This window comes from Podarcis raffonei, chromosome 3 (genome assembly GCF_027172205.1).
Source record: "Podarcis raffonei isolate rPodRaf1 chromosome 3, rPodRaf1.pri, whole genome shotgun sequence".
Lineage (NCBI taxonomy): Eukaryota > Metazoa > Chordata > Lepidosauria > Squamata > Lacertidae > Podarcis > Podarcis raffonei.
This window is the reverse complement of record NC_070604.1, coordinates 84007104-84020722: the sequence shown is the minus strand read 5'-3', so window position 1 is coordinate 84020722 and position 13619 is coordinate 84007104. Positions and strand designations below refer to the sequence as shown.

The 13619-nt window shown below is 39.0% G+C and overlaps 1 protein-coding gene across 4 annotated transcripts in view; it reads right to left on the bottom strand.

Annotated features, from left to right (window-relative positions):
- CRIM1 (cysteine rich transmembrane BMP regulator 1) overlaps positions 1 to 13619 on the bottom strand; it is a 128850-nt gene that overhangs the window by 21448 nt on the left and 93783 nt on the right. For all 4 annotated transcript variants that reach the window (XM_053382772.1, XM_053382774.1, XM_053382773.1 and 1 more), the window contains one exon: positions 7955 to 8083. In XM_053382772.1, the coding sequence (XP_053238747.1) occupies positions 7955 to 8083 (129 nt within the window). The remainder of the gene's footprint in view (positions 1 to 7954; positions 8084 to 13619) is intronic.

Here is a 13619-nt window from a genome sequence, read left to right as displayed (position 1 = left end):
GAGGTCTTACTTTTGAGTAAACAGTATTGCACTGTAAGGCATAAAGGAGCGATCCACAATATAAGGAAATGCAAGGCAAAGGCAACAGAAAAGGAAGTCAAGAGGTGAAAATGAACGGATAATAAAAATGGGATGTACCTGAGAATGGATGAAGCAATGGATCAAACCATCACAACAAAATAAAATACTGAGAAACTTTCTTAATAGGGTAGTAACTGCATAGTTCAAAAGGATTCTAAACGTCAATGTTGTTAAATCTAATACAGTAGAGTACAGTAAGGATACACTCTGATCTCCTGAATAGAAGAACTAATTTTCTGAATGAGATCAGTGATAATCCAGCACCAGTCAGATGCCACTGAGTTAACAACCCTCTTTTTCCAGAGTATGGTAATCAGAGGTACAAGACATCTGAAAATGAAAATGCCATTTTAAACTATCATTATAGTCATTGATTGATGATTTTTCTAATCCTTTTTTTTAAGAAGATACATAAACTTATTGAATTCATTGCCATAAGATATGGTGATGGACATAAGGCCAAGGATATATTGCATCAAAAATACGATAAGTATCTTGAAAAGTAAGCACAGTAACAGCATGTATGATATATAATCCATTACAGTGGTACCTCGGGTTAAGTACTTAATTCGTTCCGGAGGTCCATACTTAACCTGAAACTGTTCTTAACCTAAAGCACCACTTTAGCTAATGGGGCCTCCTGCTGCTGCTGCACCGCTGGAGCACAATTTCTGTTCTCATCCTGAAGCAAAGTTCTTAACCTGAAGCACTATTTCTGGGTTAGCAGAGTTTGTAACCTGAAGCGTATGTAACCCGAGGTACCACTGTAATACAGATGTCACAAAGAAAACAGTGTGGCTTTTCCAAAGTACTATGCAACACCTGACATGCAAAACTTCCAACAACATTAATGGCAAATTGTGTTCCAATAACATTAAAGTCAAATTAAGATCCTTCAGACCACTTCTTCCAAATACAGCTTATAACTATGTGTGGATGTATATCTTGCAAGTTAGTATATATTCACATATATTCATAATACAGCATTATTACGCATTACAGCAGAGGCAAAATCTCCTTCCCAAATTGCTCTTGGTAATTTGGATGTGTGGTAATAAAAAATATTTTTATCAAATACATAATGTGGGATTAGCCATTTGTGCCTGCACACAGATTCTTCATACACAATGAAAATCCTGGACCACTTACTTCAAAGACTGTCTATTGAAGCTTGGGACCCAAGAGAAAGAGGAGGCTTCCTTCAACTCCACAGGCAGCTAGTGGCCTCCATTGCTTTTGGAAACCAAGAAAGTGATGGAAAAAAGTTTCACGTTCCACCTAGCCTGGAGGAAATGGAATGGGTCTTTTCAAGTGCTCAGGCAAGACAAGGAAAAGTCATTCAAAACTCAGCAATGAGATTTAGGAATGTAAGAACAATCTCCTGTGTTTTTTGTTGGTTGCAACTGTACTGCCATATTCCTAGTGTATTTCTGGAGCACTTATATATAAAAAAATAAGTCAATGATCTGAGAGAAACATACTCAATTCTCCTCATGTTTTGGACAGCATCTGCTGAATCAAGTAAGTTCTTGGTCAGAATTGTTTTCCCCAAATGGTGCTACTTTTTCTGAGAAAAATATATGAGGTATCCCCTTCCTCTTTTTAGATGGGTACTTTTATTATAGAGGGCACTTTGTTAACTGACTTCTGATGCATTACATAGTTTTTGCCGGTTTTAAAACTACAGTGTTTTATATTTGCATAGTTTATTGTTACTGGGTTGGATCCAAAGAAAAGTCTACAGAAGGCGACTCTTAAAAATATATTATAATTTAGTATAATATAAGTCATATTTATAAATATTTAATATAAATAAATAATTACTTTCCTGTCCCCTCCTTTCCCTGGCAACTCACTGAAAAGCCTGTTCAAAAGGCGGGGGGGCTGTGGCTGAAGAAGTGGGCCGCAGCATGGGAAGTTAAAGGGAATCCCCCAGATTGGGCAGAGGCAACTTCTGCAAGTGAACAGCTCACACTATTCAGTAGGACCCTCCAACCTGCAGAAGCAGTTTTTCACAGGCTTGCCTGGGGGAGAAGAGGAATGGTAAAATCAGCACCCGATCTACCCCATTATATTTTATGCCAACTGCTTTAGGACTGCATAGCTTCTCCATTGCTTTAGGCCTGAATTGGATCTTTCATCCTAGGCCGAAAGGCCAGGTATAAATTAAGTAAGCTATTTTTTCTATTTTGCCTCATTTTTTATTTGACTTTCTTCTGGTTAAATCCTTTTACCACATTCTATCTCCCCTCCTTTCTTCTTGATCTTTCCTATTCTTTTTCAAAAGATGGCCAGGCAAAACAGTAAAGAAAGAGAACCCCACACTTAGTGGAAACTAATACAACTTGACTAAAAGCTGATGAATACAAATAGCAACCCACTTATTGGATAATATTTATGAAAGCAAGCAGAACTTTGAGCTACTTGTTCTTAAAACTCACCCAACAAGAGATGCTGCTTTTCTTATTCCCATTTCCTTCCCTTTTACCACACATGTAAAAGGGAAGCCCAACTTGTATGTTGTACCATGTTACTTGGGGACAGAAAAAATAGTAGGTACAAACTCAGTTCAGAGGGAACAGGCATATGCTGCTGCTACACTGTTAAAGCTCAGTAGGTCTTAGCCTAATAATTGATTGTTAAGGGAGATAACCTGGAAACTCCATGTAAACCATTCTAAACTTCTCAGAGTGTGCAATATAAACAAGCAAGCAAACAAGCAAGCAAACAGGCAAGGTTTTGCAACAACCTGATTATGTTATCTTCAGTTTGTGCTCTCAGCAAAGTGCCGCCTACTACTACCTCAGAAGGCCTATCAAAAATTGAAACAACCCCTCCTCTTTGGGAACTTAAGATCCCAAACCCCATTGCATATGAATTTGTGAAAGGTGACAACCTGATAGTCCATTCAAATGTACAGAAGAAACACGAGAACACTGCAAGTTCACAGATATGTTAGTTTTTAGAATTTTCAAACTATGGTTTGTATGAAAATATTGGTAACACAGAAAATGATGGTCACAACTTGTGTTGTACAAAATAGTAATGAGTAGCTACAGCAATAACCACATGTGATTTTAAAAGATAAGCTGTGAACATGTATAGAAAACCAGATTATATCCTTAAGTGTACCTTGTTTACTATATGTTCACAACCATAAGGTGAATCACAGAATCATCATAGAATTATGGAGTTGGAAGGGACCTTGCAATGCAGAAATCTCAATGAAAGAATACATGACAGGTAGCCATTCAACCTTTGCTTAAAAACCTCCAAGGAAGGAGAATCCACCACCTTCCAAGGGAGACTATTCCACTGTTGAACAGCTCTTGCTGTTACAAAGTTCTTCCTGATGTTTAGTCAGAATCTACTTTCTTGTAACTTGAAACTATTGGTTCAGGTCCCAGCCTCCAGAGAAGGAGAAAACAAGCTTGTTCCATCTTCCATGTGACAGCCCTTAAGATATCTGAAGATGGCTATGATATTTCCTCTCTGTCTCCTCTTTACAAGGCTAAACATACCCAACTCCTTCAATTGTGCCTCGCCTCATAAGGCTTGGTTTCCAGGCACCTGATCACCCTGGGTGTCCTCTGCACAGGTTCCAGCTAGCATTCTTACATTGTGGCATCCAGAACTGGACACAGGACTCCCGAAGTGGTCTGACCAAGGCAGAATATAGCAGTACTGTTACTTCCCTTGACTTGGACACAATTGTTATGTTGATGCAGCCTAGTACAAATTGTGTATAAAAATGTTGAACAACAACGGGCTCAGGACAGAAGCCTGCGGCACTCTACTTGTCACTTTTTTACAGGGTGACAGGGAACCATTAGTAGTCTTTAGGTTTGGTCAGTCAACCAGCTACAAATCCACCTAACAGTTACCTCGCCCAGCCAACATTTTATCACCTTCTCCACAAGAATAACCTTTCACAAATTCATATCCAAACCACAGGGACCTCACCAGTTCTCCAACAATTCTCAATGATTATAGACAAAAGGCTCTGAGATTACACCCACAAGCTCCTTTTGAGTATCCCTGGGTGCAGCTCACCAGGCCCTGGAGATCTGAATTCATTTAAAGCAGCTACATGTTCCCTCATCACTCTCTTTTCCTACCTTGGTCTGCACCTCCTTCCTTGTATCATTTATTCTGTTATCACCAGGTGGGGCACTGTTTTCCTTTTGCATGACGACAGAGGCAAAGTAGGTGTTGAGTAGTTCCATCTTCTCTCTGTCACCCAATAGCACTTATCCATATTCTCCACACAGAGGACCTACCAGTTGTTTGTTCTTTCTCTTGCTTTGAACATGTCCGAAGAAACAGTTTTTATTATTTTTAACCTCTCTTGTAAGTTGGCTACTTGTGCATACTCCTTTGTGATTTCTCCTTTATTCCATTTCTTATACATGCCCTTCTTAACATCTCAGCTCATCCTTACAGCCACACTGGTTTCTTTAGGTGCCTCTCACCATTTTTTCTTGTTGGAAATGCCTGCATTTGTGCCTTCAATATTTCACCTTCAATAAGAAACTCCCATTCACCTTGAACTCCCCTTTTCTTTGAGTATTTCTGACCATGGGATCTCACCCAGTAGTTTCTTAAGCTTTCTGAAATCAGCAGTCTTAAAGTCCAGAGTGCATGTCCAACTACATTCAGCTTTCCCTTGCCTCTGTATAATGAAACCCAAGAGAACACGATCACTTCCTCCCAAGGTTCCCATGTACTTCGATCAGTTCCTTCCTGTTGGTGAGGATCATGTCCAAGAGAGATGACCCCGTTGTTACTTCTTCCACCTTCTGGGAAATGAAATTGTCAGCAAGGCAACTGAGAAATTTGTTGGGCTTTACATTCTTGGCAAAGTTTGCATTCCAACAGATATTGGGGTAATTGAAATCTCCCATGATTTGTATATCTCTCGTTTCTGAATGCTTGGTAATCTGCTCTATCAAGGCACACCCAAGTCTTCAGTGTGCCTTGGAGCTCTACAGCAGATGCTCCCATTAAGGTCACTATTGTTTCCCTCTCCTACAATTTTTACCCATAAACTCTCAATCTGTTTTCCATGTTCCAAGTCACAGATCTCTTCACAAGTGTACACATCCTTTACATATAATGCTTCTCCTCACTTCTAGCAAGGGAACCAACTTGCACTTGCAGGAAGACAAACATGGCATAGGTGTTGCGGGTCACTGCAGAAGTTCCTTCATTGTCCATGTCTCTTGGGGCCCAACTGATGCATTAATTCCCATTTACTGGTGGCAGCAGGGACAACAAACCCTACTGAAACCAAAAGTAGGGAGAAACCAAAAGTAGGGAGCTCCACACTCAGGACTGATTTTTCATTTGGTGGAGGTAAAAATGCAGATCATGTTCAACTAGATCAACTCTATAATGTTAGAACTGATATACATCACAGTACATTTTGCTAACCATTCTTAGTTGTTTAAAAAAATTGCATTATATGGTAGAAATGCTAATGAATATTTCCTCCCCCAGCTTGTATATATTTATTTCTAAAGGTTTTTTGAGAATCGCAGATTAAGTATTCAGCTACCATAAGCAAAGTGTAGTTCGAATAGCAACTTAACAAAGAAAAAATTGCTAGCCTGTGCTTTCTTGCCTTTTATCATCACTGTTTTTAAGTACAAACAAAATAAAACAAAACAACAGGACAACTAGTCATGGTGCCAGGCAAGTGGATGAGAAGTAGAATTTCTGGGTCTGGGGGGCCCCAGAGAAGCAGGGATACTAAGGATGGGGAAAACAGGATTGCTCAAGAAGAAGAAAATCTCCCTGGTTTTTGGCAAACTCTTAAGAGCAGGAGTGGATAGCATGGAGGTCACACTGAACCCACTGTGGGTTCCAATCTGTCCCATGAGGCCATTCCCCTCATTCATCAGCTGATTGGCAGTGGGACTGAACAGCCTTTACCAAAGGTGTCATGGGCTTTGAAGACACTCAAACTCAGAACGCAAGGCAGAAACGTGCTAAGAGGAAGGCACGCTTGGCAAATCCACACCGTGATTGACTCCCACCCGGAAACCAATGTCCCCACTGTAGAAGGACATGTGGATCTAGAATTGGCCTCCACAGTCATTTACAGACTCATTGTTAAAACCGTGTTTATGGAAGACAATCTTACTTGGCTACGAGTGATCGCCAAAGAAGAAGAAGAAGAAGAAGAAGAAGAAGAAGAAGAAGAAGGCGGCAGTGGGAGCATGCCCTGCGCCAGAAGTTGCAAGCAGTTTCCCTTCTGTAAACAACCCTGTGCTGCTCCTTGAACGGCTGGTGCTTAAAACCTTTAAACCTCTGGAAGTTTAAAGAACAGTGCAGGACTATTTAAAACCTCTTTCATAAACTTCCCTACATTCCTCTTCAAAACTCTAAAAACTAGCTGGTTTTCTGAAATTCAAAGAGTAGCACAGGACTGTTTGCAACACTGCCCAGCTGTGCATTACATTCAGAACACTCAGGGCTTTAAAGTGCAGCATCTCCTGATGTCATAGGGACATCTGTGAAATTGGATATGGATAAGGATCTAGTCCACCAGTGAGAAATGGTTCACCATCCCCTGGACTGACCAGACAGAAGAGAGGGGCAATCAAAAAGAACAGCAAATTGCATTCCCTGTAGTCTGAAGCCTCTAAATGACAGTTTGTCAAAAGCACTCTCAGGGTTGGAAAGGAGGAAAATGCAGGACTAAATTCCTAAGTGCAATTATATTTAAACTTGTCTATAATTATAGCTATAGATCTGTCTATGTTTTTAGCTTTTGTTTATTTCAATCTGCATAAGTACTATCACAAATCAGCTCTCATTGATCATTCTTAACTCCTTGAAAAGGCACTGCTGATAAAGTTACAGCTTACGGCTAATACAATCATTGTCGTACTTCCTTCAAAATCCTCTCAAAACTGACCTCTTCCATGAAGTCTTTGGCACATCCCCTTAGTTCCCATGATGCACTAGAACTCAATGTTAAACTTTCTTTAAATATGTCCAACTAAAACAACCACATAATGCTTCCCTGTTAACCACTCCCCTCAGTTCTCTTTATTAGGACTTGACCCCGAACATCAAATTTGCAATCTCACCAATAAACACTCCTTAGAGCACATGTCTGAAATCCAGCATTGTGTGAGTTGACTTCTGCTTGTGTATGGAGACCACTGGGTGTCAGTTTGTGGCTTCACACATTCAGGTCTAAGGTGGAATTTATCTTCCCTCATCCCAAAACCATCTCAGAAGAAAGCCTGCTTGAGAGGAGTTAATCAAGAGTCTAGTAAACCCAGACATTCATGAGGGACAGGGCTATCAATGGCTGTTCTTCCTCTATGGCTGGAGGGAATATCCTTCTGAATACCAGTTGCTGGAAATTGCAATAGGGGAGAGTGCTGTTGACTCCCTTGGGATGAACAGGTAGCTAGCTATATGTAATGTGTGAATAGCGCTCTCTCCCCTCTCCCCATTTTCATGGGCACAGCAATGCTAACTGAACTGTTTTACATCAGTAAATCAGGATCACAAACACCTTTTAAAAAATGGTGGATGACCATTCAAATGCTCCCAAACTGTTTATAGAGCCATACTGACCTTTATCTGCAGGGTCCAAAAATATGACTGACAAAATTAAAATCAAATATATATATATGGAAATTTATTTCTGTTGCATAGATTTTTCAAAAGGGTATTCTCCCACCATAAGTTTATTTATTTATATATATTTTTGGAAAAGAGAACATGGTATATTGTGCATGAGATAGTATTGAAGACGGAAAAAAGAATGCAAAGTTGCTAAGAATGTTTTGAAAATGATTTTGGTCAACATAGGCTCTTCAGAATCACAATTCAGCATCAACTGTATACTTACTAGTTTTGCACTGGCAGATGTGACAACCATTTTGGTCTACTCTGAAGTCATAAATACAATCCATCTCAGTTAATGTGCAATTCACCAGAGGATAACACGTGGGTGGACCTATTGTGATGTATGTTGGCTCTAATGGAAAGAAAGGAATAATTTATTTTAAAATATGCACATGCTAAGATCTAAGAGTCATTAATGGAAATGCTTATTCAAATGTGTTAAAATTTGGACATTGTCGGCTCTAGCCAACTAGAAAAACTTGACTACATTTGTAGCAGAACCACATTTAATTGCTCAGATCCCATTAGCTATCTGCTTTGAAATCTGAAACTGAGATTTGTTACAATTGCTCTGCCTCCCCCAGTTCCTGCCGCTAACAGGATCTGACTTTATCTTTGCCATAATTTTGCTCAAGGTGCTAACTGTTGCTTTGTGCAACACACATGGTATGGCTAGGGACTAAAACCATTGTCTGCAGTGGAGAGCCTACCATATTTGTTCAGTGACTCGTAGTTTCAGCCTGCAACCAAACATATCCCAAAGCTAAGACCCGTCTCACCAGTAAACTTAAACAAAATAATTAATTTCACATATTATGCAAATGAGCTTGTGGCAATCACAGCTTGCTCAACTCCTTTAAAGGATAACTGGAACTTAATGTGTTGGATCCAATGTTTACTTAAAGCATACAAAGATAAAACTCAACATCCATAAATTTGAACCACATGTCTGTATCTCAACTTTCTGTGGCTTGTTAATTACATTGAAGAGTATGCACACTAGACAGTACATACACAAATGTTGCATTCATAGATGGATGTATGGTGTGCTAAGGTTGCCTAGTAGGCAAGGAAATGCAGTCTTGTTTTGCCACCACAAATACTCTACACATACAGAAGTTCATTGGAACCAGACCATTATTCTTAATTTCAAATGAGTTTTCTAGTTCATATGATAAATTTCCAGACCATCAGACACAGAAATGTACATATTTTATATTGCATAGTATTTGCAAGATATTTTAGTGGCCATTTCTCACTATTTTTGTGAATACATAAAATACACTATGTGAACACACAATACAGATATGCTTTGTCAAGTTTGAAAGACATATGTATACACATTTCACCATGTTCTTTAAAACGCACGTGACTGAGGTCTCAAACTGGCCTTTTCTTAACACCATTAAATTCATACATTCTATGTGCATAATTTCCTATGAATGCAATGAAAAAAATGCTGCCCAGGATTTGTCAGTAATAAGAAAACAGATGATTTCCGAGAGAAATTCAGAACGCCTTACATATTTGTCAGGGAACTGCCATCAGCTCAAAGGCGAGAGGCGGAAGGGCAGTTGGGTTACAGGGAGCCTCCAAAGATCGTGAGAAGCAGCACTTCCTCTGCGGAGGAGGGAAGCCACGCCTCCAGTGGGGAAGGGATGCAGGGCTTGGAGGATGCAAGGGAGAGCCATAGCACCGAGCATGAACAAAGCGGGGAGGCAGGTCCCCCTTTGCCCACGCCCTCCCTGCGCAGTCGGTTTACGCGCAGAGAGGGGAGGCGTAGGAAGGGGGTCAAGAGACCACTCTGCTGGGGAAAGTTTAAGGACCGCCCACTCCCAGATTCTGCTAGCGACTGAGCAGACATGGAAAAGAGTCGATCTGCATTGTGAACGTTTTGGACAGATAATAAAGCGTTGAAAAGACCAATGGGGAGTCTTGCCTGTTTGCTCTCGAGCAACCACGCCGGCACTCATAGCAATATTTAAAGAACAAAACAAAAATATAAGTTATTGGTATTTGGAATCCTCAGATTCTGCAAAGACCAATGCCAGTGCCAAAACAGATTTGGTTCATTGAACTGATAAATGCTGCAAGCAATTTAGATGAGCTTGAGAATTCTATTAGATCTACCACAGAGGCATAACAAAGTGAAGCCAGCAAAGGCAGTTATTAGTGAAACCATTATCACTCAGAAAGGCTCTCATGTTTTGCTGTGCACTGTGCAATTATTGTAAAAGAAAACCACTGAAATGGTACAAATATGTTATTTCTAATGTCACAGTAGTCCCAATAGATTTTAAATGAGTTTGAAATTTCATTTTGTTAGGCACAACATAAGTAGACTGACTCCACAAAGAAAATGTATAGTCCAGACAGCCATGATCAAGTGTGCTAAATCATTATTTTGTATTTGTGATTTCAGATATAATGTTAAGCTGAGAAGAGCTAACATTTTTAAAACCTTCATTTATGTAAACAAATTATTGCAAAATTGGATTATAATACATGTTAGAAAAAGCTAGATGCTAGCAAAACAGCTCCCTGTACATCTGAATGAAGTTTTGAAACTTTAGGTAGGAAAAAAAATCAAATTATTAACAGGGCCTTGGGGGGTCAATGCACTTCTTAACTAGCAGGTGCTATGCCACATGTCCAATATGTGCGTCTCAGTGAAAAATCACAATGTTTGATAAGGAAATCCTTCAGAAAACTTGACGAACAATCCTACCAGAATATGCATAGCTTAGTATTTACCTAAGACAAAGGTTTTATTATTCATAAAATTATTCATGCCATGCAGCTAGAGAATGGATATCCTTTTCCAAAAGGATATAAGAAGAGCCTGCTTGATCATAACACTAGAATTCATGAACATCCGATGGAACGGAATGTTGGACAACTAAAAACATACTTCTTCATGCAGCACACAGTTAGAACCACCAACATGGATGGCTTGAAAAGAGAATTAAACAAATTCATGTCAGATAAAGCTATAAATGACTACTAGTCATGATGGCTATGCTGTACCCAAAGGAGTGTTCTTGTGGGTTTCCCACAAGCATGGGTGGCCACAGTGAGAACAGGATGCAGCCATTGGCCTGACCCAACAGGCTCTTATTATGCCCTTGTGTTAAAAGCCTATTGAAATTTTAACATGGTGTTCATGAAATATCGAAATATTTATTTCAGTCTTTGTTGGATGCTGAGAAGAGACCTGAAAATAAATTTTAAATATTTTATTTATACATTTACATTGCTGTGCTGTTATTCTCAATTACATCTTTCAACCCTTGAAAACGACAATTGTTTATGTTTAGCATATTCCTGAAGGATAGCTGTTTTTTCTTGAATAATGTGTTAGAACTTCTGTAATGCCTGGCAGAAACAACTGCTGGTAGTTATTCATATGTGGATTGTTTTTTTATATATATACTGCAGCTACTCCCATACAGATTCCAATTCTATACATCAATTTTTTTTCTCAGAACAAGCTTATCAATAACTAACTTTTCCTATCCACAAAGGTAAACCCCAAGATAGAGTAATTTTATATGGATGCCTGAGTTTCAATAAGCTGCAAAAGAGGACAAAAGAAATAATTTCAGTCCCCTCCCTCCCCCCCAAAAAATGCAGTTACAAAAAAGGAGGGGGAAATCAGCTCTTTTCACTTCACTGAACAAGACTCAACAAATAAAGCTAGTTCAGCTACTGCCAGGCTTCTAGCTATTTGAATAGACAAACAGTTAAGCTTGAAAAAGCACACATGGTCATGTGACCTAGGTTAGCCTTTCATTGCTGCCCTTGACAAACTGCAGAAGAAAGACTGAGTGCACAGATGAGGAGACAATGGATGGGAAAATAACATTCCGTCTCTGTATATTTTAGATGTGACTCTAAACTGTAGAAAGATTTTTTTAAAAAGGGATGGAAATGGTAAAGAAGGCTGCTGTTGATATTACTGATTACAATTATATTTAAAGATAAATGTAATTGCAACAGACAGCCATTAATTCATAGGAATTTCTGTGGAATAACACTGTGGTATTTAACAAACTATATACACCAGCATTCAGAAAGTCTATCGAGAAAATAACATTGACAGGCTAAAGTTTAATGCTGAACTAGCTAAATAATGTTGACAGGTTTACTTGTCAGAATAAACACCCAATGTGATGCCATTTTAACAAGTGAATCCACCAACCCAGCTGCATATATGTCTGTAACCACTGGGCAATTTTATTTTTTAGTTCATGAAGAATTAAAAGAATGCTCAATTAAAGTTTCAGCTCTATTTTCAGTGTTTCCCTGGTATAACTGTCTGTCTATAGAACACCAAATTCATGATGTCATTATAGCTGAAATTGTGCAAGGTCTCCAAATAGTTACAAAATATTTGGTAACAACAACACAACATGCTACATTATTATTGCCTGCAATGTCTAGGTTTCACATTACTGTATTGCAATCTCTTGGTCAGAAGATGTGGAACCCTGCCCTTAAAAACCAACTCAACCCTCTTACTTTTTGATCACAAAATCGCAGAGAACACAGGAGGCTTTTCTCCGCTGGTCCTACAAGAACTACACTAGTGACCTGGCAACTTTATTTTGTAGGTCCCTGTGTATACTAAGTACTTACAGAAAAATGAAGGCAGCAGTAGAAAGAGCCTTATTGAAGGATGTCAGTTACTGAGGTGTCATGAGTGGGAGAAGAGTTGGGACAGCTAACCACTAGAAAATACTCAACTTCTCTTTAAATGCCTTCTGTATTCAGATTCTTTAGATCATGAAACACAATGTAAATACATGTTTTCATTTTCTTTATGAACATGAGCTGTATTACCTACAACTACTAAATAATTTCTCTGCTGAGTACTTTCCATTTATGAGTCCTCTCCTTTCAAGTTTAGAAGAAAGTGTTTAAAAGTTTCAAAATGCAAGGTGCATATTAGAATTACCTCAGATAATTTCTCCCCATCATCTAGATCACGTTCTGTCACAGTGAGAGAGATGGCATTAAGAAGGTGGCACCTCTAATTAGTGGCTTTTCAAAAACTTCTACTCTCCTTACCATAGACTTTAGTTAAAACAATCTAATAATTCAATATACTCTGTCTTCTATAATAAGGACTGCTTGGTTAATTAATTTTTACCTGCCTACAGTGCCCAATATTTGCTTATTAGGGCACTGAGGATCAATAAGGTTTTGGTAGTCTATAAAAATTTTGAAATTGCTAAATGATCGGCATATATGCTTTGCATTATAAAACATTCATGAATATCCAAAAGAATTCAGATTTGGCAATGAATTGTAAAAATAAAAAAACAAAACATGCAGGAAAAGATTTAGCAGACAATACAGCGGTACCTCTAGTTATGAACTTAATTTGTTCCAGAGGTCCGTTCTTAACCTGAAACTGTTCTTAACTAGAGGCATGCTTTCGCTAATGGGGCCTCTTGCTGCTGCTGTGCCATGGCACACAATTTCTGTTCTCATCCTGGAGCAAAGTTCTCAACTCGAGGTAACTCTTCCAGGTTAGCGGAGTTTGTAACCTGAAGCCTTTGTAACCTGAGCCGTTTGTAACTTGAGGTACCACTGAACTTAGGTGAACAATTTCTAAGATCTACTCATGCTGTCTGCCAAAAGATAGGAAGGGTAGAATGGCCACCCCATTCCAGAACATGATAGTCCATCAATATAAACCAAAAATCTTTAAGTGTTATGGTCCTCAAAGGAGCTGGACTTATTGTGGACCCCTTGTGTTAAATTCATATGACAGAGCAGGCAATAGAAAGTTAGTTCAATTTCTTGGATCTTAACTCCCACACACAGTGTTCTGCTCATAGAATGGAGCTTCCTTACATCTTCCTTCCTAGCTCAATTCCTTT